Here is a 20,022-nt window from a genome sequence, read left to right as displayed (position 1 = left end):
CAGATATGGTCGGAACTTCCGCACCGCCCAGACCAGAGCCAAACACTCCTTCTCGGTAGTCGTATATTTCCGCTCTTGGTCTGTCAACAGACGGCTCGCGTATGCCACGACGGCCTCTTTACCGGCCTGGTCTTGCGTCAAAGCCGCACCAAGGCCATCGTTTGAGGCATCTACCTGCAGCACGAACGTCTTCGAGAAATCCGGGCATGCCAAAACTGGTGTTGAGCTCAGGCGGTTCTTCATTGCTTCGAAAGCAATCTCCTGATCCGAGCCCCACTGCCATTTCTCCCCCTTCTTTAGCAACTTGGTCAAAGGCCTGACCAACGACGCAAATCCGTCGACAAATCTCCTGTACCAGCTGGCCAGCCCAAGAAAACTTCGAAGATTCCTCACGCTTCGCGGTGTAGGAAAGTCATTGATTGCCCTGACCTTCTCTGGATCGGTCGCGATTCCAGCATCACTGACTACGTGACCCAGGTATTTTAACCGGGTCTTACAAAAATGACACTTGTCAGGATTCAGGCGCAATCCCGCCCCTCTCAATCTGGCGAAGACGGTCCTCAACAATTCCAGATGTTTCTCAAAAGTTTCAGAAACCAAGACCAAGTCATCCAGATACGCAAATGCCGATGGTTCTAGGTCCGGGCCGATCACCCTGTCCAGCAAACGCTGAAACGTGGCCCCCGCTGAATGCAAACCAAAAGGCATTACTTTAAACTGAAATAAGCCAACCCCGGGTACCGTGAAGGCTGTAACCGGGCGACTCCGTTCATTGAGAGGCACCTGCCAATAACCACGGTACAAGTCGAGAGTACTTATGTACCGTGCCCGCCGAAGCTTTTCTAAAATGGCGTTTATCCTCGGCAGGGGGTAAGCGTCCGGCACGCTGGCCTCATTAACCTTTCGCAAATCAAGGCACATCCTAAATTTGCCCGAAGCCTTTTTTACCAGCACGATCGGTGAGCTCCATGGAGACGAAGAAGGTTCTATAATCCCATCCTTCAACATAACCTCCACCTCCCCATTAACCACAGCTTGCATAGCTGGATTTCTCGGGTAATGCCTCTGCTTCACCGGGACCACTCCCTCTTTCAGCCTAATAACGTGCTCCAAGAGATGGGTCCTCCCGGGCACATCGTCAAATTTTGACAGCTCTCCCTTCAAGAATATCACCAACGACTGGCTTTGGGTTTCCGTCAACGGCTTTATCACTCCTTCGCCCTTGACGTCATCACAAGCGGGATCATAATCCACGCCACTACCAGCCAACGAAGTGTCAGATACTTCGGCTTCAGGAATAAGACGGGGATCTCCATCGTCAGGGCCTCTGGGGTCTTGGTCACTAATTTCGACCGTATCTAGGCAGCCCACTTGACCAGACCAGTCCTCACCCACGCCCATTCTTATCACCTCCGTCACGACCGTCACAAGTCCGAGATGTCGTATGACATCCATACCCAAAATCATATCCGTGGTAAGAGTGGGAACGTACAAGGCGTCTCCAACCCACCGTCTTCCCGCAGCCTCCCCTGCCAATCGGAACGAATACTCGGCCCTAGACCGCGACCCATCTGCCATCCTCAGAGGAGAGGGTTTCTTAAAAGGTTCTACCCCCTGGTGTTGAAGATGATCGGCAACTGCTCGCCCAACCAGGTTAACTACGGACCCAGTGTCCAATAACGCCTTAAAAACGCTGCCCATCAGCACAACTTCAACAAAGGGCCTTGTCTCCGAAACCATCCGGTTCTCGTCTACTCCACCAACCAGGCTGTTTAGTTTTCCGAGCCACTCGGACCACTCTTCTGAGGTCGTTCGTTTTGGGTGGCCTTGCCCAGTTGACCTCCTGATGTCTGAGCTGGCCTGCCGTTTCCCGCCCGACATCCACACTGACTCACCGTCAAACCAGGTTTGCCACACCCATAACAGGAGACGGTCCTTGGTTTACCACATTCTCGGGCAAAGTGACCAATCTCCTGGCACCTAAAACATTTAACCGTCCCCTTTGGACCCTCAGGCGCTCTAGCTGCTGTCACGGGCCGTTGACCGTGGACCCGATCCGACTTTAAAGCTACCCGTCCACGCGACTCGGCTTCCGGAGATGGTCTCTCGAAACTCCGCTTCTCGACGGCGGCAGTTTCGGCGCGCTTCTCCACCTTCTTTTTGGGCGTGTAGGCGGTTTCCAAAACCAGCGCTACGTTCGGAGAAGGAGGAGGTCGGAAGGCTGCCTTCTCGCGCATATAAGCCTCATAATCTTCGGCCAACTCAACCATCTCGGCCAGGTTCCTGAAGTCACGCCGTCGCACCATGAGTTTGTACTCAGGTCGCATGTTGTTGTAGATCAAGTCCAATCTACCATGCTCGGACAACGTACCACTACGCCTAAGCAAGGTACTTATGGCAACAACGTAGTCCCGGAAGTGCTCGCCTTCACCCTGTGTCCTTTTCCGGATCTCCTCATCCAAATTCCTCTGATAACCAGGTGGAAGGAACTGGATCTCAAATTGATGCCGAAAAGCTTCGAATGAATACAGGAGCTCCTTGCAATTCCTGTACCATAGAAGCGCTGAGCCTTGCAACAGCTCCGGCAGCACTCTGAGCAGGTCCTCTGATGTTATAGAGTACGAGACCATCAGCTCTTCTAGGCGCTCCAGGAATGACACTGGGTCTCGTCGGCCATCAAACCTTAAACCCCACTTCCGTACCGTGTTGCATACTTTGGAGCAATCCTTTGGCTCCACCCTGCTGGCCTCATTTGAGAGCATATCCGAGCCTCGAGGTAGCTCCAAGCTCGAAGGCCGGGCTGGTCTCTCAGAACTATCATTGGGCCGCTGCCATCCCTCGGGTCTACTAGGTAACCCAAAGGTAGGCATTGGAGCAGCCACAACAGGGGACGTAGGGTTGGCGGGTCTTTCGAACCCATAGCCGACCCCATTACTCGGTGAGCCTCTCGCCTGTCGCACCACCGATGCCAGATGTTCTCTAAGAGTCCGGGTATCAGTCTCCAAAGACAACCCAAGGATCTCTTTGACCGCCTCTAACTCCCTGCCAAGTTCAAATATCTCTGTTTGGCCCGATGCAGTACTAACCAGTACCTGAGGTACGGTTCTCGGGGGGTCAGAAAGTCCCATAGTGGTAATAGCCGGCGGTAAATATGTCGGTGCAGCAGCCCCAGCCATCGTACACAGCCTATCATCGCTGTACCGGCGGGCATTCCGCTGCTTCCAAAACGACGAGAATCTCTGCCGTAATTCCGCAGAAGTACCAGTGGTCACCAAACCATACTGGTCCATCGTCCTTATGAGCTCCCCTTTCGAGAGGTCATATATCCAACCCACGCGACCGTCCCGGGGCTGCGACCCCAAGGACATAGTCGCTGGCGCGGAATAAGTCAGAGACGTTGTCACCGTCGTACCCACGAAAGATGAAATAGTCGGCCAAACAGGCGAAGACGCAGGCCACAATGACGACGTCGTCATCACCGACAGTTCGGAGCTAACCCCAGAACTAGTTGTAACAATAGCAGACGTAATAGGCGTACCGCCCAGCACAGACGTCGTACTCGTAGTGACAACCATATTTAAAATCCAAATACCACGACTAATCCGCAAAAATAAGAGCGAAACCAATTAAAATATATTTAACACCGTTATAATAAATCAAACCAATTATAGGTGTGAAAGTCAAACCACAAATACACAATAAGGGTTCTCACTCAAATAATATTCAATGATAAAGCTCAATTAATTAGCAAAATAATAAATCAAACCAATTATGGGTGTGAAAGTCAAACCACAAATACACAATAAGGGTTCTCACTCAAATAATATTCAATGATAAGGCTCAATTAATTAGCAAAATTAAAATTACTAACTAATATCTATGTATACAACCACTAAATAAATTAGGGTTCACAACACACCACGCTGTAACAGAAACAGGTTAGGCCTCCCCAACCGACTATAAAATCACAGCAGGTCTGCCTAAAACTCTGCTCAACAGCTCAGGTCCGCAGCCAATCTGCACAAGTCCGCAGCAAATCTGCACAAATAAAATTATTTTGTTCGGGCGCCGTTAATACGTCAGCAACTCAGCACCACTGCCAACCTCAGTCCCTGTTCGCAGGCGCCATCTTGCGACGATACTTTCTGCACTGGGGGAAAAAAAAAATTAAAAGTGCAGTCGTCACCGTTTGCCGGGATAGCTCAGCCTACAATGGCTGGGTAAAATTCCAGGGTCTGCGATAAGGTCAGGGAAACCACTAGGCCAAAAGCCGGGTCTAACCGGTATAGGACTGGCTCATACACGGGCACTGTGAACAAGTCAAAAACAAGTCACCACAACAAACGTGCAATAATCACTACCAGGCCTACGCCGATTCTCCACACTCCTAGGGGGTCGTTGCTGACTACGCAACTCGGGCTTCGTCCTAACTATCCAATAGTCAAGCCCAGAGTGCCTAAAACACAGTAAGTTACACGACGACTTGCCAATAAAAACCACAACGCGTGTTATCACCAGGCGGGGTCTACTAGGCCACTATAATCCAATACACAACTCTAATGCCCAAGCTAACAATCAAACAGTTCACTCAATAATCGTACCACATAATAATATACAAGTACACTATAGGTAGAGTGACTACACCGCTAGTAGCTGGTCTCAATAAATACCAAGCTAAACAAGCAAAACTAAATGGCAATTGCACTATTAAAATTATTGAGCAACTTAGTAGCAGATGAATAAATATTAACTACGTTCCAAACACTAGATAAATATATTATCTGATAGCCGGTACTCCGCTATCCAAGCTACCAAGATAACGTGTTGGACTACCATTAAATTAAAATAATCGAATGAATATACAATAACAACCCTACTACTGTTACTGCTACTACCAACTTTATGTTACTTAGCTGGGCTTCTGTTAATAGGCTAATAATATTAGCTACTAGCCTACTGGCCACGTGTTTCCAACTACGCACGCTAAATCGTGCAACCTAGGTTTGTCGGGCCTCAGAGTTATTAGTAATATAACTAACTCTTGGTACAACGCAAAATAATAACTACTACAGTCAATAAATTATATTATTTGCGCTCTAGCACCTGCCCAGAACCGTCAGGAATATACTTTAATATTATTCCTGACTAATAAATAAATCCTAACTATCGTCAGGCTTTGACTAACACGGTTACAACTCTAACTCTCTAACTCTCTTAAACCAAAATATAATAAAACGTCGTCCACTCACCACAAGTGGGTTACTGACTCACTACCCAACTTGAATGCCGACACTCACTCCTTGAGCACCAATATCACACGACACCGTACACTTCTCTGTACCACCCACGTACGCCGGCCGTCTCCACTGGACACCAACACTGCCTTCTTCACTGTACGGGATCCACCACTAGAATGTCCGTCCTCGGCTGTCCAGTAGTCCCGGGATACCCAAGCTTATCCGAACTGATAAGCCGGGTCAAAGAGCGCTAGCCAGGTTCGCCGTCGCCGCTTGCTTACCTCAACAGACGCGCGGCCCAAATAGCGAAAATATACCCCCCTGGGAAAAATAACTCGTTACACAATAAACTACCTTAATTAATTTCGTTCATGTTCTATAGTTGTAGCCAGTTAAAAAAAAAAATATTTTACTAAAATATACTGTACTTTAAAAACTGTCAGATTTATTTCCTATTTAAATACCGGAAAGTATAAAAAGTATTAACATTATTTTTTATGTGCATTTAGGTTTGCTCCTGTAAGGGGACGGGAATATGAGGTGGTGTTTTATAAAAATGTTGAAAGCCATGAAATCAACAAATTCGCCAAATTTGATCAAAATTGATATCGTTATTCATTGTGACCCTTGGTTGGAATATATAATTTATAAAATAGAAGAATTACCTTATCCAACCACATTTGCTGGTATGACAACTAGTTTCGTTCCTTAGAACATCGTCAGGTCATTGTATGCAACCACATCATCAATACATTGTGATATGTCAAACGATTCTTTAAAACACTGTCAGAATCACAATAGTAAAAACTAGTCATGTTGATCAAATTATTAAAATTGAATAAAAAGTGATAAAACTGGTTAAAACTGTAAAGGCTGGCCAGCACTGTCTTATCACTGTCACTGACTAAATAAAACTGACTGAATCATGAGGTGTCTTTATCTTCATCTCTCCAATGCCACCTGTATTTCAGTTTATTTTGTTCTTCTTATTTTATACTTCTTCTTTGATTTGTAGCTTGTCAATATGTGTATCAAATATAATATTTGACTGGAAGGAAGTCTGGTCATTTAAAATGTTAATGGGTCGAGATTTTTAGCTTTGTAGATGGTGAATTCTTCTTTAACATCAAACTTAAAACTTTTTGGTAATACTTCAACTATTTCCATGTTCTTATCAATAGATGTGTAGTTGTGTGATTTTGACATTAAATGTTCGGCATAACTGGATAGCTGATGTTGTGATCTTTTAGGTATATGTTCTTTAAATCTTTGTTTGAAAGATCTTCCAGTTTGGCCGATGTAGTACTTTGGACAGTCGTCACAGTTAATTTTATAAATGTCTGATTTTCATAGTTGTTTGTGGCAACAGGCTTTTTGGAATTTTCTACTCGACCGTTCGGCATACATCAAACAACTCTTCCATTGGAGTTTTAAGCTCAAGAAATAATTTTTGGTAGAAATTGCAAAGTTGTATGTTCTGGTAGTAAAAAAATGGGAATCCAATTTTTACCCCGTAAAACTTCAACTAGATTCCGACTGATGATAGACCTTCGGGTCCGAAAATCATTTCGGATCAATAAAATAGGATCGCTAAGGTAAGGCCTTATAATATCAATTAATGCGTGTGCTCGAATTGATCCGCGGTTAGAGGGTAGTTTTGGATCATTCAAACTGACCCGGGGGTCTGGTATGTAGATAATAGGGTCGCTTGAAACATGTGATCTGACCCGCGAGTCGTTGAGGGAGGCATGGGAATTCTCCCCGTCCTATACGGGAAAAATAAATTGAGTAATAGACTTAGTATTTTCTTATATACCCACTAATATGATTTAACCTATTAGCTAATTTTAGCAATTTAATTGATTTGGCTTAATATAGCTAGCCAAGTTTGGTCTTCTATTTATATTCAATTCCGTCCAAATATTCTATAAGTTTCTATATCAAACGGTTTCTAAAATTGGCAAAAAGTTAACATAATAATTTTTTATTAAGGTTGTCAATTAATTGTTTTGTATTCAATGAGGATAGCATTTCAGAATTTATTTATATAATTGCTATTTGGTTTGCATTCAAAAAGTAAACAGTTTTGTACCACTTATAATCTTAACCATAATCTTATCACCATAAAATAAAATAAAGAGAAATAAATCGTAAAATAAAATATAAAATAAATCGTGTGTATATTAGTTTGTCTGTCAGCATTTCGTATAGGTACACATTACTAAACCATCCTTGCAATTGTAACGCACCTTTAGAGAGTAGTATCTCTAGCTACAAATGTTTACTTTTAAAATATTCAATTTTACTGCCAATATTCACTGAGAGTTGCTATGAAATTCTTCAAGTCTTAGTGCTAAGACTATGAGCGTTCAATACGGTTCAGAGTACAAGTAACTATATCAATGATTAAAATATAAAATTAATACTATTATATCCTAATAATCTCACTCAAGTCAACATCTTACAGCAATATCAAGATTTTTCAAACTGCATACTTAGTCTCGACCGGGTCGAGTTTTCGGAATTCTTCTCCCAAATAGACATCGTTACGCAAGACATTTTTACAGGGAAGACGTTAGTCAAATTCCTTATAGGGTGAGTGTACCTGTGTATACCAACTCCCTGTGAATTACCTCTTCCTATATAAACATCCTATATCTCATGGTTTGGTTACTGAAAATAAAAGGTTTTGGACAAGGTAGCGTAGGCCCGCAATATGCGTGTACATGAAAATATTATATTTTATTCAATATTTGAATGGTTATCTAAAACGATCTGGAATATTCTAGGAGGTCTTATAGCTTAATGAATTAACTATGGAAGTACGTGATAGTAGTTAATCTGGAATGCTCTAGAAAGAATATTCCAGATTTGTCTAGATTGTACTAAAATTATCGATGATCTTAGAGCATTTTACATCATTCAGGAGTGTTTTTTATTAATATACACACCAAACAAGGTAGGTATGTAGGTCTTGAACAGTATAAAATATTCCCCCCACTAATAATTTTATAATCGCCATTGTATTTTGGTATGGGTATCGCGTATTTTGCCGCTAGTATTTTTAACACATTGTCAATAAAATATAGACAACTAGGGGTCCATAGCAGCAATTACTGCTTTATAGTTATGTGTACAAATTTAAAATAAATGCACACTTTTTACACATTTAGTTGCGGTCTTCACCCAACAGGATACATTTAAACACCGCATTAACATCTTATATAAAAAAACTTTTGCCAAACTTATGACAGCTAGCCTGACCATACTACTGGACCGAATTGCACGCGGCTGGTACCAAATGAAAGATATTTACCTGTAGATGTGCAGAATCCCTTTATAAATTGAATTAAGCACACAAATAAGCACGAAAAGTGAATTTTAAATTTTAAAAAATTAACATGGGTCCTACGGGTTGCCATGGTGATGACGAAATAACAGCAAAATATAAACAGAAAACCAAAACAAATGGAAGAAATTCCAATCACATGTTTTATTTACAGCGTGGGGTTAAAATAGAGAAGTTTGCACAATACATACTTTTGGTCAAGTTTTTGACCACGGGGTGAGCTCTCGTTTTTACCTAAAACAGAACACTAAAAACAATGAACATACAAATACGCAATGTTTTCATCAGCTGGTATGTTTAAAATAGCTTATAGAAAAACTGTAGCAGTACTACCATTAGAAAATGACCGGATCTCTGACAGCCTGTGGTGTAGAGCAGGGTTTTGACACTTCTGATATTCTGATATAATTTTTTCCCACCGTCCTTGGACCTTAAGCTTTCAAATGAGTCCTCAACAGCCTTTTACGTAGCTCGAGATATTGAATGGGGACCGATTCACTTACGGAATTAAATTGATAGATATTATATCTTTTACGTAATATGACTCAAATTAAATATAAGCATTGACTATTGGATACTGAAGTTGATCCATATGGACCAGCTGTAACCAATTTTTTGTTAAAAAAAGAACCTAGTTGTGTGAGCCAGCCACAGAATGCGCTAGTGACTATATAAAATTATATTTTCTACTTTACTTTTTGTTTTATTAATAGTCAAATATATAAGCCAATTCTATACTTTGTAGTGAACCTATTTGTTGAATTATGAATCAAGAAACATGAATTTGTACTGAATACTTGTACGTAAATACATAACTTTCATTGTGCGCAAGGGATTTAATAGAATTTGTTTTTTTTATTTTTGTATGATTACAAAGTAATTCGATAGCTTGTGTATTAATAATTAAAAATTACAATATTATAAATCATATTACTAATCGTCCCCATCATTATTATCAAATTACTTTCTGGAAGTATCAAACGTACCAATTTAATAACAAATATATTGTTATCATGAAAAGCTTACAAGAACTAAGAAATACATAACCATATCCTAATCTTAAATAAAAAAACTACATATTTTAAATTTTAAAAAGCAACAAGAGACAAAACAAATGGCACCAACAATAATTTACAACAAACGATGCATTATTTTTAAGGATAGTATAAAGAACACTGTAACAAATAGAGTAATACACGTGAAATCTCACGTAAATTTTAGCATTCTGTAGGATTAACATAGACGTTTTGAGAGCCCTGACCCTGGGGCAAAGCACTCACCACATACTGAGCTCAGCTTAAATAACATATAAAGATTAAAATGACAAAATCCTTCAAAATTCGTTTAAAACATAGGGTGAGTTATAATCACTCAATAGAACCATATAGCAAAATAAATGATCATTGATGTATTTCTGTTGGTTTGTACTAAATAACCTTAGTTTTTACCAAGTGACAGATTTTAAAATACGATAGCAATATTTAAGCCAAATCAACTAAATTGCTTAGATAAGCTATTAGGCTAAATCATATTAGTGGTTGTATAAGGAAATACTTAGTCTGTTGCTCAAATTATTTATCCCGTAGAAGCCTGGAGAATTTCCCGTCCTCCCTCAACGACTCGCGGGTCAGATCACATGTTTCAAGCGACCCTATTATCTATCTGCCAGACCCCCGGGTCAGTTTGAATAATCCAAAACTACCCTCTGACCGCGGATCAGTCTGTATGCAGCCCAATTAATATATAAGCAATCCAGAGGCTAAAATGATTGGTAAAACCCCATATACAACCCCGTTCCCATAGTCAGTTCATGCTGGTTCGTACATTTTCTGGCCTATTTTACTGTCTACCCTTTCTGACTCCAGGAAAACTTTCTGTTCCTATAACTTTTCACATGACAATTGTAGGAAACCCAGTGAGTGACCCCCATGAACACCGAGACCCTCCCATAGACCCACACCGCGTGTTCTGCCCCTCGGACAGGTGGCTGGAGCGAGACAGAATAAACACTCCAAGTCGAACTGGAATGTTGAAGCTAATCTTCGCTCAGAGTTTGAGTTTGTTCAGCTTGAGGGTTGTGAGCCGCTCGATATCCGCGACTGTCTTGTCACCGCCCGCGCCCCCAACCCTCTCCCGTCAGATTACATTGTAACAGTTCTGGATTTACGGTTCATTTAAATTTGGAAGTATGCACTGGTTAAGAATGTATATTCCGTCATACAGAAAAGCAGCAATTTTTAATACACGCGTTGTGGATTTAAAGTAGCCATTTTTCTCCCTAGGAAGTAAAGAGCGTTTTTAGTCCCTAGGGAGTAAAAATCGGCAGTTGTCAACTCAGTTGTGTATTTCGATTGTAAACAGTTTCATGTAACGAAATGATTTATCGATTGTTTTTATCGGTTGTGACTCATTGTTGCGTTCTTGACAATAGTTCGGCCATAGATTAAAATAATTAAATTTAATTCTTTTTGTCTATGGTTCGACGTATCTATGGTATAATGTTCCGGAACACAATCGTAATAGACGAAATGGTCTAATCATTTACTAAACGGCTGTTTGTTTGCATTAGCAAAATTGAAAACAAGTTGAAAGTCGTTTTGAGAGGTTACCTTTTACATAAATAGTTTTTGTGTAACTCCTCGTGATGCACATTATATTTTTCCTACAGTCACTAAAAAGCATATAAATAATTAGTCCAAACAAACACTATACAACACGTTTTTAGGTTACTAGGTTAGGTTAAACCCAAGCGTAGAACGCAATGGGAAACACTGCGCCAACTGATTGTAGTCGTAGTATCTTTAGGTGCTACTTATTTTCAGGAGTACACTTAAAAACAGTAATAATCAGTCTAAACAGAATAAACAAGTATTTTTCTAACTTTCTTACTTACGTACGCGTACCAAGAAGAAATCAGTTCATACTTCTTTCTTGATTTTTCAGGAAACAGGTTTGATGAAACTTGAACTTTGCAGTTTCTGCTACATATTTCTTCTGGTGTACATATTCACAATCACTGAGTTTATTCAAACCTGTTAGGCCCACTTATAATTATTCTTTCAAAAACTTTAGGTTATGTTCAAACCGAGCGTTGATCGAAAATTGAATTAACACGAAATGACAATCGTAGTATCAATAGTCAATCAGCTGATCATAATAGTATCTTTAAGTGTTGCCAACCTATTTCCAAGTGTACTCGGATTACGTACATATTAAAACCACACTGTTTTGTATTGTTTGGTTGGAATACTAGTGTGCTCCAAAGTAGGCCTATAAACTATGCGACAAAGTAAGTAAATGCAGCAATTAGCAGCTTTCTGTACAAGGATCAGTGCAAGGAAACCAACTTTGACTGTATAAAAAGTTTTTTTCCCTACAGTTTCCTGACAAAGTAGGCTTCCCTGCACTGATTATAGCACGTAAAGTAGCTAATTGCTGCATTTACCTACTTTTACTACACTCCAGTATTTCAACCAAACAACTCAAAACAATTATTATAATTATGTGCACGCTTGAAAATAAATTCGCAACGCTTAAAGATACTACGACTACGATCAGCTGGTGCAGCGTTTGCCATTTCGTTCAACGCTTGGATTTAACCATATTTAACCTAACCTAAAAACATATTGTACAGTGTTTTAAGGACTAATTATTAATATTCTTTATAGTAACTGTAAAATAAAATATAATGTAATATAATGTGTAACTCGAGTTGCACATTATACTTTTCCTACAGTTACCATAAAACAAATAAATTGGTGAAGAAACATAACCTATTTTTACACAGAAGTGAACTTTTAATATAATATTTAACGTGAAGTGACAAATACAACAGTACAACAGCTGACCAGCTGATTTACAGCCAGTGCTGCCAACGTATTTCGCGCGCATACGACGTTGCCAGCATGTTACGCGCTCACTACTTCGTGCCTTCACGTTGCAAATCTGGAGTGAGACAAAGTAATTAGAGTGAGACAATGTTAACATTGTCTCACTGATGAGCGAATTGGCCACTTTGCTTTCTCAAATCAGTGAGAGAACATGTACATTGTTAGGTAACTGTAGGAAAAAGTGTATTTTCAACCCACACTCATTTTTTACGCCAAAGTCATGAAATATACTATTGGGAGGCACCAAATCGCATATATTTTAGAATAAGAACACAATTTATATAAACTGGTCGCCCATTTTGGAATTATGTTAGCTTGAAATATGTATAAATCAAATTCAATGTGCGATTTAAGTGTATGTAATACACTAGACACATTCCTTACTCATCTTTTTTTATTTTGATGAATCACCATAAAAATGAAATTTTGTATCCTTAGTACGCTACTTCATGTACCTGGATATTTTTTTACACGTGAACATTTTAGACTTCAGAAGAAAACAATGCTTTATACTATGTACAGCTAGGAGGATTAACATCAAGGAGAGGGCACGCGAATAGGGATATACAACAAATAAGTTTCAACATTCATTTCCATTCTAGCTCATGAGCTGTTATTGTTATTCAATATGATAAATAGGTAACATACCTTATAAATCTGACATACAGCTCATTTTTATTGAAGGTCGTTTACATGTTTCGGCTTGTACCCAGTAGGATGGTGAAATCCTTGTCATTGTTTTATACTAAAAGTACATACACAAACACACATACACGGTCGGGAAGAAGACATTACGAAAACTAATAACACTTTAATATGCCTATTACGTAAAGGTAAAATACACGGGCAGGACGCACACCACTGTCAAGGTCAGGATGCAGACTGAACTAGTTGTGCATTGTTGGTCTTGTCTTATCAGCTGATGTGGACTGATGACCAATGGGCGTCGACCAAAGTTCCTGCGTATGTACTTTTAGTATAAAACAATGACAAGGATTTCACCATCCTACTGCGACGTTTTGACAATGGCCGATTGAAACATGTAAACGACCTTCAATAAAAATTAGCTGTATGTCGCATTTATAAGGTATGTAACCTATTTATCATATTAAATAAGTTTCGACCACATAAACGACTAAACCTAACCAATTAATCGAACATCACAATCCAAGACGTTGGCAACTTGGTGATATAATTTGTATTTGTTTGTGTTCCAGCATTCGTGACAAAAAGCAGTGAAGCGAGCGAGAGAGAGTGAGAGAGATGTAGAAAGAAATGTAGAAAGAGATGGGAGATGAAGATGGTTTGATGCGCCCTGTCAACGTCAGTTAGATGGACACTTCCTGTACCATGTGGCCCACACAACCTACAGCATTCGGGAATTCCCGTTTAAAAATAAATCATTTGGAAAATCATTTTAATTTGGCTCCTGTTCTGTGATATTTGTTGCTATTCAGACACATTTAGTTTATTTTTAGATGGATTATTTGACTTTAAACAGAAAGGCCAACCAGATATTTGAAATTAAAAAGTTTAAAACACTTTATTTTTTACTATGAGCCTCTATTAGTAGGACAGTACCGTATGGACAATAAATAATTAGAAAAGTTTGTTTATGAGAATTTACTCTGTTATTTTATTATTTTTACAGGGATTGCCTATTGTGTACCTAAAAACTACAAATTGACTGTTGGATTCTGCATTTGACATTACACATTCATGGATATGTTATAGCCAGTCTTTTTTAAGACATGGTTGAATATGCCACTAGCAGATTGTGCTACTGAGATTTTCTTCATTAGTTTATGTTACTGTGATAGTTGACATGAAAGATGATAGCATACAATGCAATATTAATTATAGCTATATATACATATTAATTCTGTTCTTAGGCTGAATCATCTCCCTTTAGCTTGAGCATTATCCTGATAGACTTTTTTGCTGTTTTAAAATAAAATCCATATTATTTTGTTTAATTGAACCCTATAATGCTATGCCGAACAGGGTATGGGAATGAACATGGGCCATATATATATTTTTTGTGCCATAAAAAGACGTTTTTCATAGATAATTTAAGCAGAATATTTCGTACATGCTCATTCCAAATAGGCGTTTGTCTATCGTTAAACCTAGAAAATTGATACTACTTTCCCTATTGATGTTTTGAGATCTATATACAGTACTATACTAGTGTTGGATCTGTAGATTTTCGGTTTTGTGGGTTTTTAACGTTATGAACTTAGTTTTTTCAGAATTTAGAATAAGGTTATGATCATGAAATAGTCCCCATCCCCAACCTTGAGGAACCCCATAAAGGAATAATAATAATTTAATGCTCACCCTTAATTCATCTTTCCCTTAAGCTTAACGTTGTGTATCATTCATTCTTTCAACATTCTTCTTACAAGATATAATAAACATAAAAATCCTAAAACTAAAATAAAGGGGAAATAAAACAACAGAAATATTTCAATAATAATATTTTTTATCATGATAAAGGTACAAGGAGCTACAAAATGGCCAGGAATTCAGAGAATGCAGTCTATTTATTGCTGGGACGAAGTTGCATCTTAGACTGTAACAAGTGCAAGGAACTGCTAAAACGGACGTAGAGCAAATATAAAACTACAAAAATAATGTGACGACCCGTCAAACCTTAGCCTACGTTTGGTACAAACTTTACCTGTTTGTGCTTACATTGTATCTTATTTAACGATCTCAAACAACCGCTAAGGTCAAAAGTGGAAGAAGTTTTAAGGTACTTGAATTTGGTGCAACAATAAGTGAACTCTGTTCACTGGTGTAACAAAATATGGTTTATGCTCTTATGGAAGAGAACAAATGTTTTTTCCACTTAAGGAATATTTTTAAGATCCTTAAGTTGTGTGGCATTGGTAAAGTTAAGTTTCATAACAGCATGAAAGGGTAAAATTAAAGGGGAATACTAATTAAAGTTAGTATATGAATACAAATAAAATACAAGCAGATGTAAAATACACATTGTAAAAAACTTATACCATGAATATGCGAGTCATAGTTATTGTAGCCAAAAAAGTCCTAAAATTAAAAACTTAGAAATTTATAGCTAGAGCAGGCAATGCATTAAAATGTATATATTATTTAGAACAACTGTGAAAACATTATTTTTTCGTTATTTATTTTTATTAAAAATTCAGAAAACAATATTAAGAGTACTTTATTTATGAAAGAAATAATTTTGAGACTATTTATGCCAATTTTAAAACCAACAAACTATCAGATTCAGATTTTTTTACTGAATAATACACAAAAACACAAAAAGTCGAAAATATTTGTATTGCTTATAATCCGATAAGCGATTAACAGGCTGCAAAGAGGAATGTTTAGATTGGTCTGAGAAGTAAATATTTTCACAATTAGTTAATTTTGAAAGGTAAATTTGGAATGTACAATGTTTTGATTGTTGTTCGATAATAAAACATAACACAGATATCATAAACAAATTTCTGTGGACAAATATAGGCCTGCTTTCACAGTCCAATGTCAATATGCAATGTTTGTTGAGAAGGGTATATTGACTATATTACTTTAAATAGGTATGGTATACAGTAGTATAATCCAATAAACTTAATAATAGATCTTGTGTTGAAGTGTATGATATTTAGTAATAATTTAATATGAATGTATGCCCTACAATATTATGTTAAAAATGAAAAATATTTTTTTTTGAAAATAAATAGATCATACTAAGGCAGCTTAATGGAATGTGGAGTATAACTTTTTCTACTACTGTACTTGGTTTAAAAGCTATACGTAATTCAAATATTAGTGCTCAGAAGGTACTGAAATACTCTTAACGGTATTATTCAGCATAAATGTGGTTATAGTACCTTATCTAACATGTATAACAATAAATGTATGTTTACATAATGTTGGTTAGGCCATAGTTGTAGAATATAAGTTCCAAAAATCAAAGTCCACGTAACTGAAAACAAAAAAAGGCAAAGCCTATAAGTAAAAAAAGAATTTTGGACTGAAAATATACAGGGTGTTGAAAAACGAAAAGGGGACATAATGTACGTAGTGATTCCTTGGGTTAAAATAGAGAGAAAAACAAGAATAACACTTTTTCCAAAATTGCTTTGTTAACCAGATATTATCCGTCATTTTGTAAATTTTGAATAAACATTTTTGTCTTTAAGTTGTTTTAAGATCTTTATCAAACTTGGTACGTATGATGGTAAAAGAGACCCATGTTAGAAAAAAAATCTAGATCCACTTTTAAGTTTCAAAATGGCAGCCATTTATAATTTTTAAATTTAAATTACCAAAACATGGCTGATTGTATAAAAAAATGTCAAGACAACTTTTATTTAGTATTTAAAATTCCATAACAAAGTTCAACAAGATTGAATAAAAAATAACTGAAAAATCACGATTATACAACAAAAAATCATGATATTTCAGTTTTTTTATTAAATCTTTTAAAAATTAGTGCCGTTTGATAGGAAGTTTTAAATGGTAAATAAAAATGTTCTTGGTAGTTTTTCTTAAAATTAGCCTTTTTTGTGATAAAAATTTTAAAAATTAAAATGGTCGTAATTTAGAAATTTGAAATTGGATTAAGATAAATTTTTGTAGCATGGGTCTCTTCTACCTTAACATACATACCATACATAAGTTTAAAGATCAGTAAAAATAATCCAATCATAAAAACGTTAATGTAAATAATACAAAATGGCGAATATCTGCTTAACAAAGCAATTTTGGAAAAAGTTTTATTCTTGATTTTATTTTTTATTTTGACCCAATCACTACGTAAATTAATTATGTCCCCACTGTTTTTCAACACAATGAAACCCAACAAAGTTACATTGAGCTATTGTGTGCTTAAAAAACAAAAACTGCAAAAATGTAAATTTATTGAAACGGAATTCTTAATTTGAGCAGCATGGTATTGTACTACAACAGTCTTTCAGTGCAATGCTAAGGACAAAGTAGTATATGGATATGTGTCAATCTAACAATGTGTCCCTTGGAGGCAAACATAACAATCTAAACTCGCAACAAGCACTTAATATACGATTCAATCTAAAAAGATTGTTAGCACCTTTTTACGTATACTTAATCAATGTCTTACACATTTACTTGGAGGAACCCATACTTTGGATAGAAGTGTTTTTGTAATACATATATCTTAAGTGTGTAAAGATAGATGATGAGAACAAATAAACTGACCTATGTGATATCTGAAATTGAGGTAACAATTATTATAAGGGAATGCATATTTGTAAGCTTTTTTCAAAATTTAGTATCATAAGCAAATAGTTTTTTAATAAATATTCAAGAATACAAATAGTTTATGAATACAAGAAATCAAGGTGGATCAAAAGTTATATTTTACTTACACATATAGCATTTACGTTATTAACTAATAAAAACATGAAAATGTAGTCTTAAACAACTAATTTCAAAACCCTTAAATATTGGAAGCCATCTTCATAACAAATGTAACATCCTGGAAATACTCGTCGAAAAACTAAACAGTATATACAGTTATAAATTACATAATACTGGAAAACGGCTGGACGCAGCCTATGATGAACACTACTCTAGGTAAAATTACAAGGATCTTTGGTAAAATATTTTTAACTTGATACTTCAGCGCTTTTTCTGTGGAAGCACATTGGACGTGAACTGGCCGATGATGTTGCCTCGTGGACCGTAGTTGGCAACTGCGATCATCGCTCCGTTCTTGGCGAACGCTCGACCAACTCCAAGTTGCTTCGAGTCTTTCCACACCATCTGAGTGAAGTGGCCACTCTTTAACCCACCTGTGGCACAAGGTATTATGAGTCGTGGAAAATTCATACATTTACTTCTGTCTTATGGATGGATGTTTCTTGAAGTTGGCCCACCTGCTTGATCAACACTGTTCATTTTGACTGTTCATCTTTTGGGTGTTGAAAACTGATCAGAGTTGTAAACTTGAGGAACAGGTATAGCCACAGTACAAACAAAAATGTAAGGGATTTGGACCGTTTACCTTCAAAGGATTTGTGGTTCTAGGACAGAAAATGGCACTGGCAGTATACACACAATAGAGTCCCTCTTATCCGGACTCCTCAGGACCAAAGCCAGCCCAGGTTTTCTGGTTAAACTGAAGTCCCCTAAAACTCGTTAAATCAAGAACGTCCAAGGTATACTACATAAGCCTAACCCAAATATTTTACTTCAATTTGGGGGAGCATTGTATTTAGAGAATCTACTATTTGAATCTATGCTAAAACTAACCATCCAACCAATCTCCATGAGAACATTATAGTTTAGTTGATTATACTTGTGGTACATTGTAATCATTTGTGTATAAAAGAAGGAGTACTTACTGTTTGGGCAAGTTTAAAGTTTATAAGTACAGTATATTGATGACATTAAAAATGAGGTATTTTTGTTTATTTGACTCTAGTGAACATTTCAGATAAGCGGAATTCTTGTTAATATTCATAGCGATTGACATTTTTTAATAAATCAACATAGGTATACTATTTGAGACCGCATAAGATTGAGTAGTGACAATGATAAAATAAGTATTGATACCTACAATGTAAGTGTTTGCAATACAGTAGTAACATTAAGCATTATTTACTGCATTAATGATTGATAATCTATACATACTAAAATGATGGAGAGGTAATTAGTCAACCAGTTTATATTTAATTTTCTGAAGTGTTGAAAATCCCGATAAATACAGATTCTACCATTACCTCATCGAAACAAAATGTGTTATAGAAGACAAACAAAATCATCATGTCGGAAAACAAAATGATGCACGCACAAACACTTAGCCAGTTAATAGCTATCGGACAATAAACAGTGTGTTATTATTTGTCAACACCGAACACTTAATTTGAAACATTTGTTCGCTGAAATCATACAAGTACAGCCGATCTGGTTATTATTCAGTTGTTGATATTTGTTCACACATGCAAAGTGTTTTGGTGCCACTGATTAAAAATCCTACACAAACATTGTCGTTTCCATAAAACTGGATATGTTCTGTGAGAGGGGAAATAACAAACCTGCGAGTGAAAAAGCACTTCGCAAATAGCAAATGTTTGCAGGAATTTTCTAATTAGTTAAATCATAAACTGATTTAATTAGAGTAGAAAAACTTTAAATTTATTTCTAGATTGTCCTGGTTATTTATGTTGTCAATCAATTTGTGAACTGATTGAGAGGAAAAAAATTGTACTATATCATGGTATTAAAACATTGCAGAAAGTGCTTGTGACATGTGGATTCTAAAAACGGTTTTGTGTTTAAACTAGCAGTTTTATAAGTTTATTTTTCTTATTATAAAAGGTATAATGTTACCTGGATCTGCCAAAGTAATCCAAATGCTGTCTAACGACTACGCGTTTCGAAGCAGTATAAGCTTCATCTTCAGGTCGTCAAGAACACATTTCACTCATGAGAGGTCGTCAAATAAATATAATTTTTACACATACTGTACATGGACGGAGAATAGTTACTGTAGGCCTACGAACCGCGTGCGCGCACTTAGACA

At 37.4% G+C, this 20,022-nt stretch overlaps 1 protein-coding gene across 6 annotated transcripts in view; it reads right to left on the bottom strand.

The window, feature by feature from the left end:
• Positions 1-17,017: 17,017 nt before the first annotated feature.
• LOC128995288 (uncharacterized) overlaps positions 17,018-20,022 on the bottom strand; it is a 99,753-nt gene continuing 96,748 nt past the window's right edge. For 4 of the 6 annotated variants that reach the window (XM_054420255.1, XM_054420257.1, XM_054420258.1 and 1 more), the window contains exon 11: positions 17,018-18,289. In XM_054420255.1, coding sequence (XP_054276230.1) covers positions 18,117-18,289 — 173 coding nt within the window. In that variant the 3' untranslated portion in view covers positions 17,018-18,116. The remainder of the gene's footprint in view (positions 18,290-20,022) is intronic. The other 2 variants (XM_054420259.1, XM_054420260.1) reach the window with 1 other exon arrangement.

Source organism: Macrosteles quadrilineatus, unplaced genomic scaffold (genome assembly GCF_028750875.1).
Source record: "Macrosteles quadrilineatus isolate MER2022 unplaced genomic scaffold, UCM_ALF_1.0 Scaffold_5__1_contigs__length_97177068, whole genome shotgun sequence".
NCBI lineage: Eukaryota > Metazoa > Arthropoda > Insecta > Hemiptera > Cicadellidae > Macrosteles > Macrosteles quadrilineatus.
This window is presented reverse-complemented; position numbering and strand designations above follow the sequence as displayed.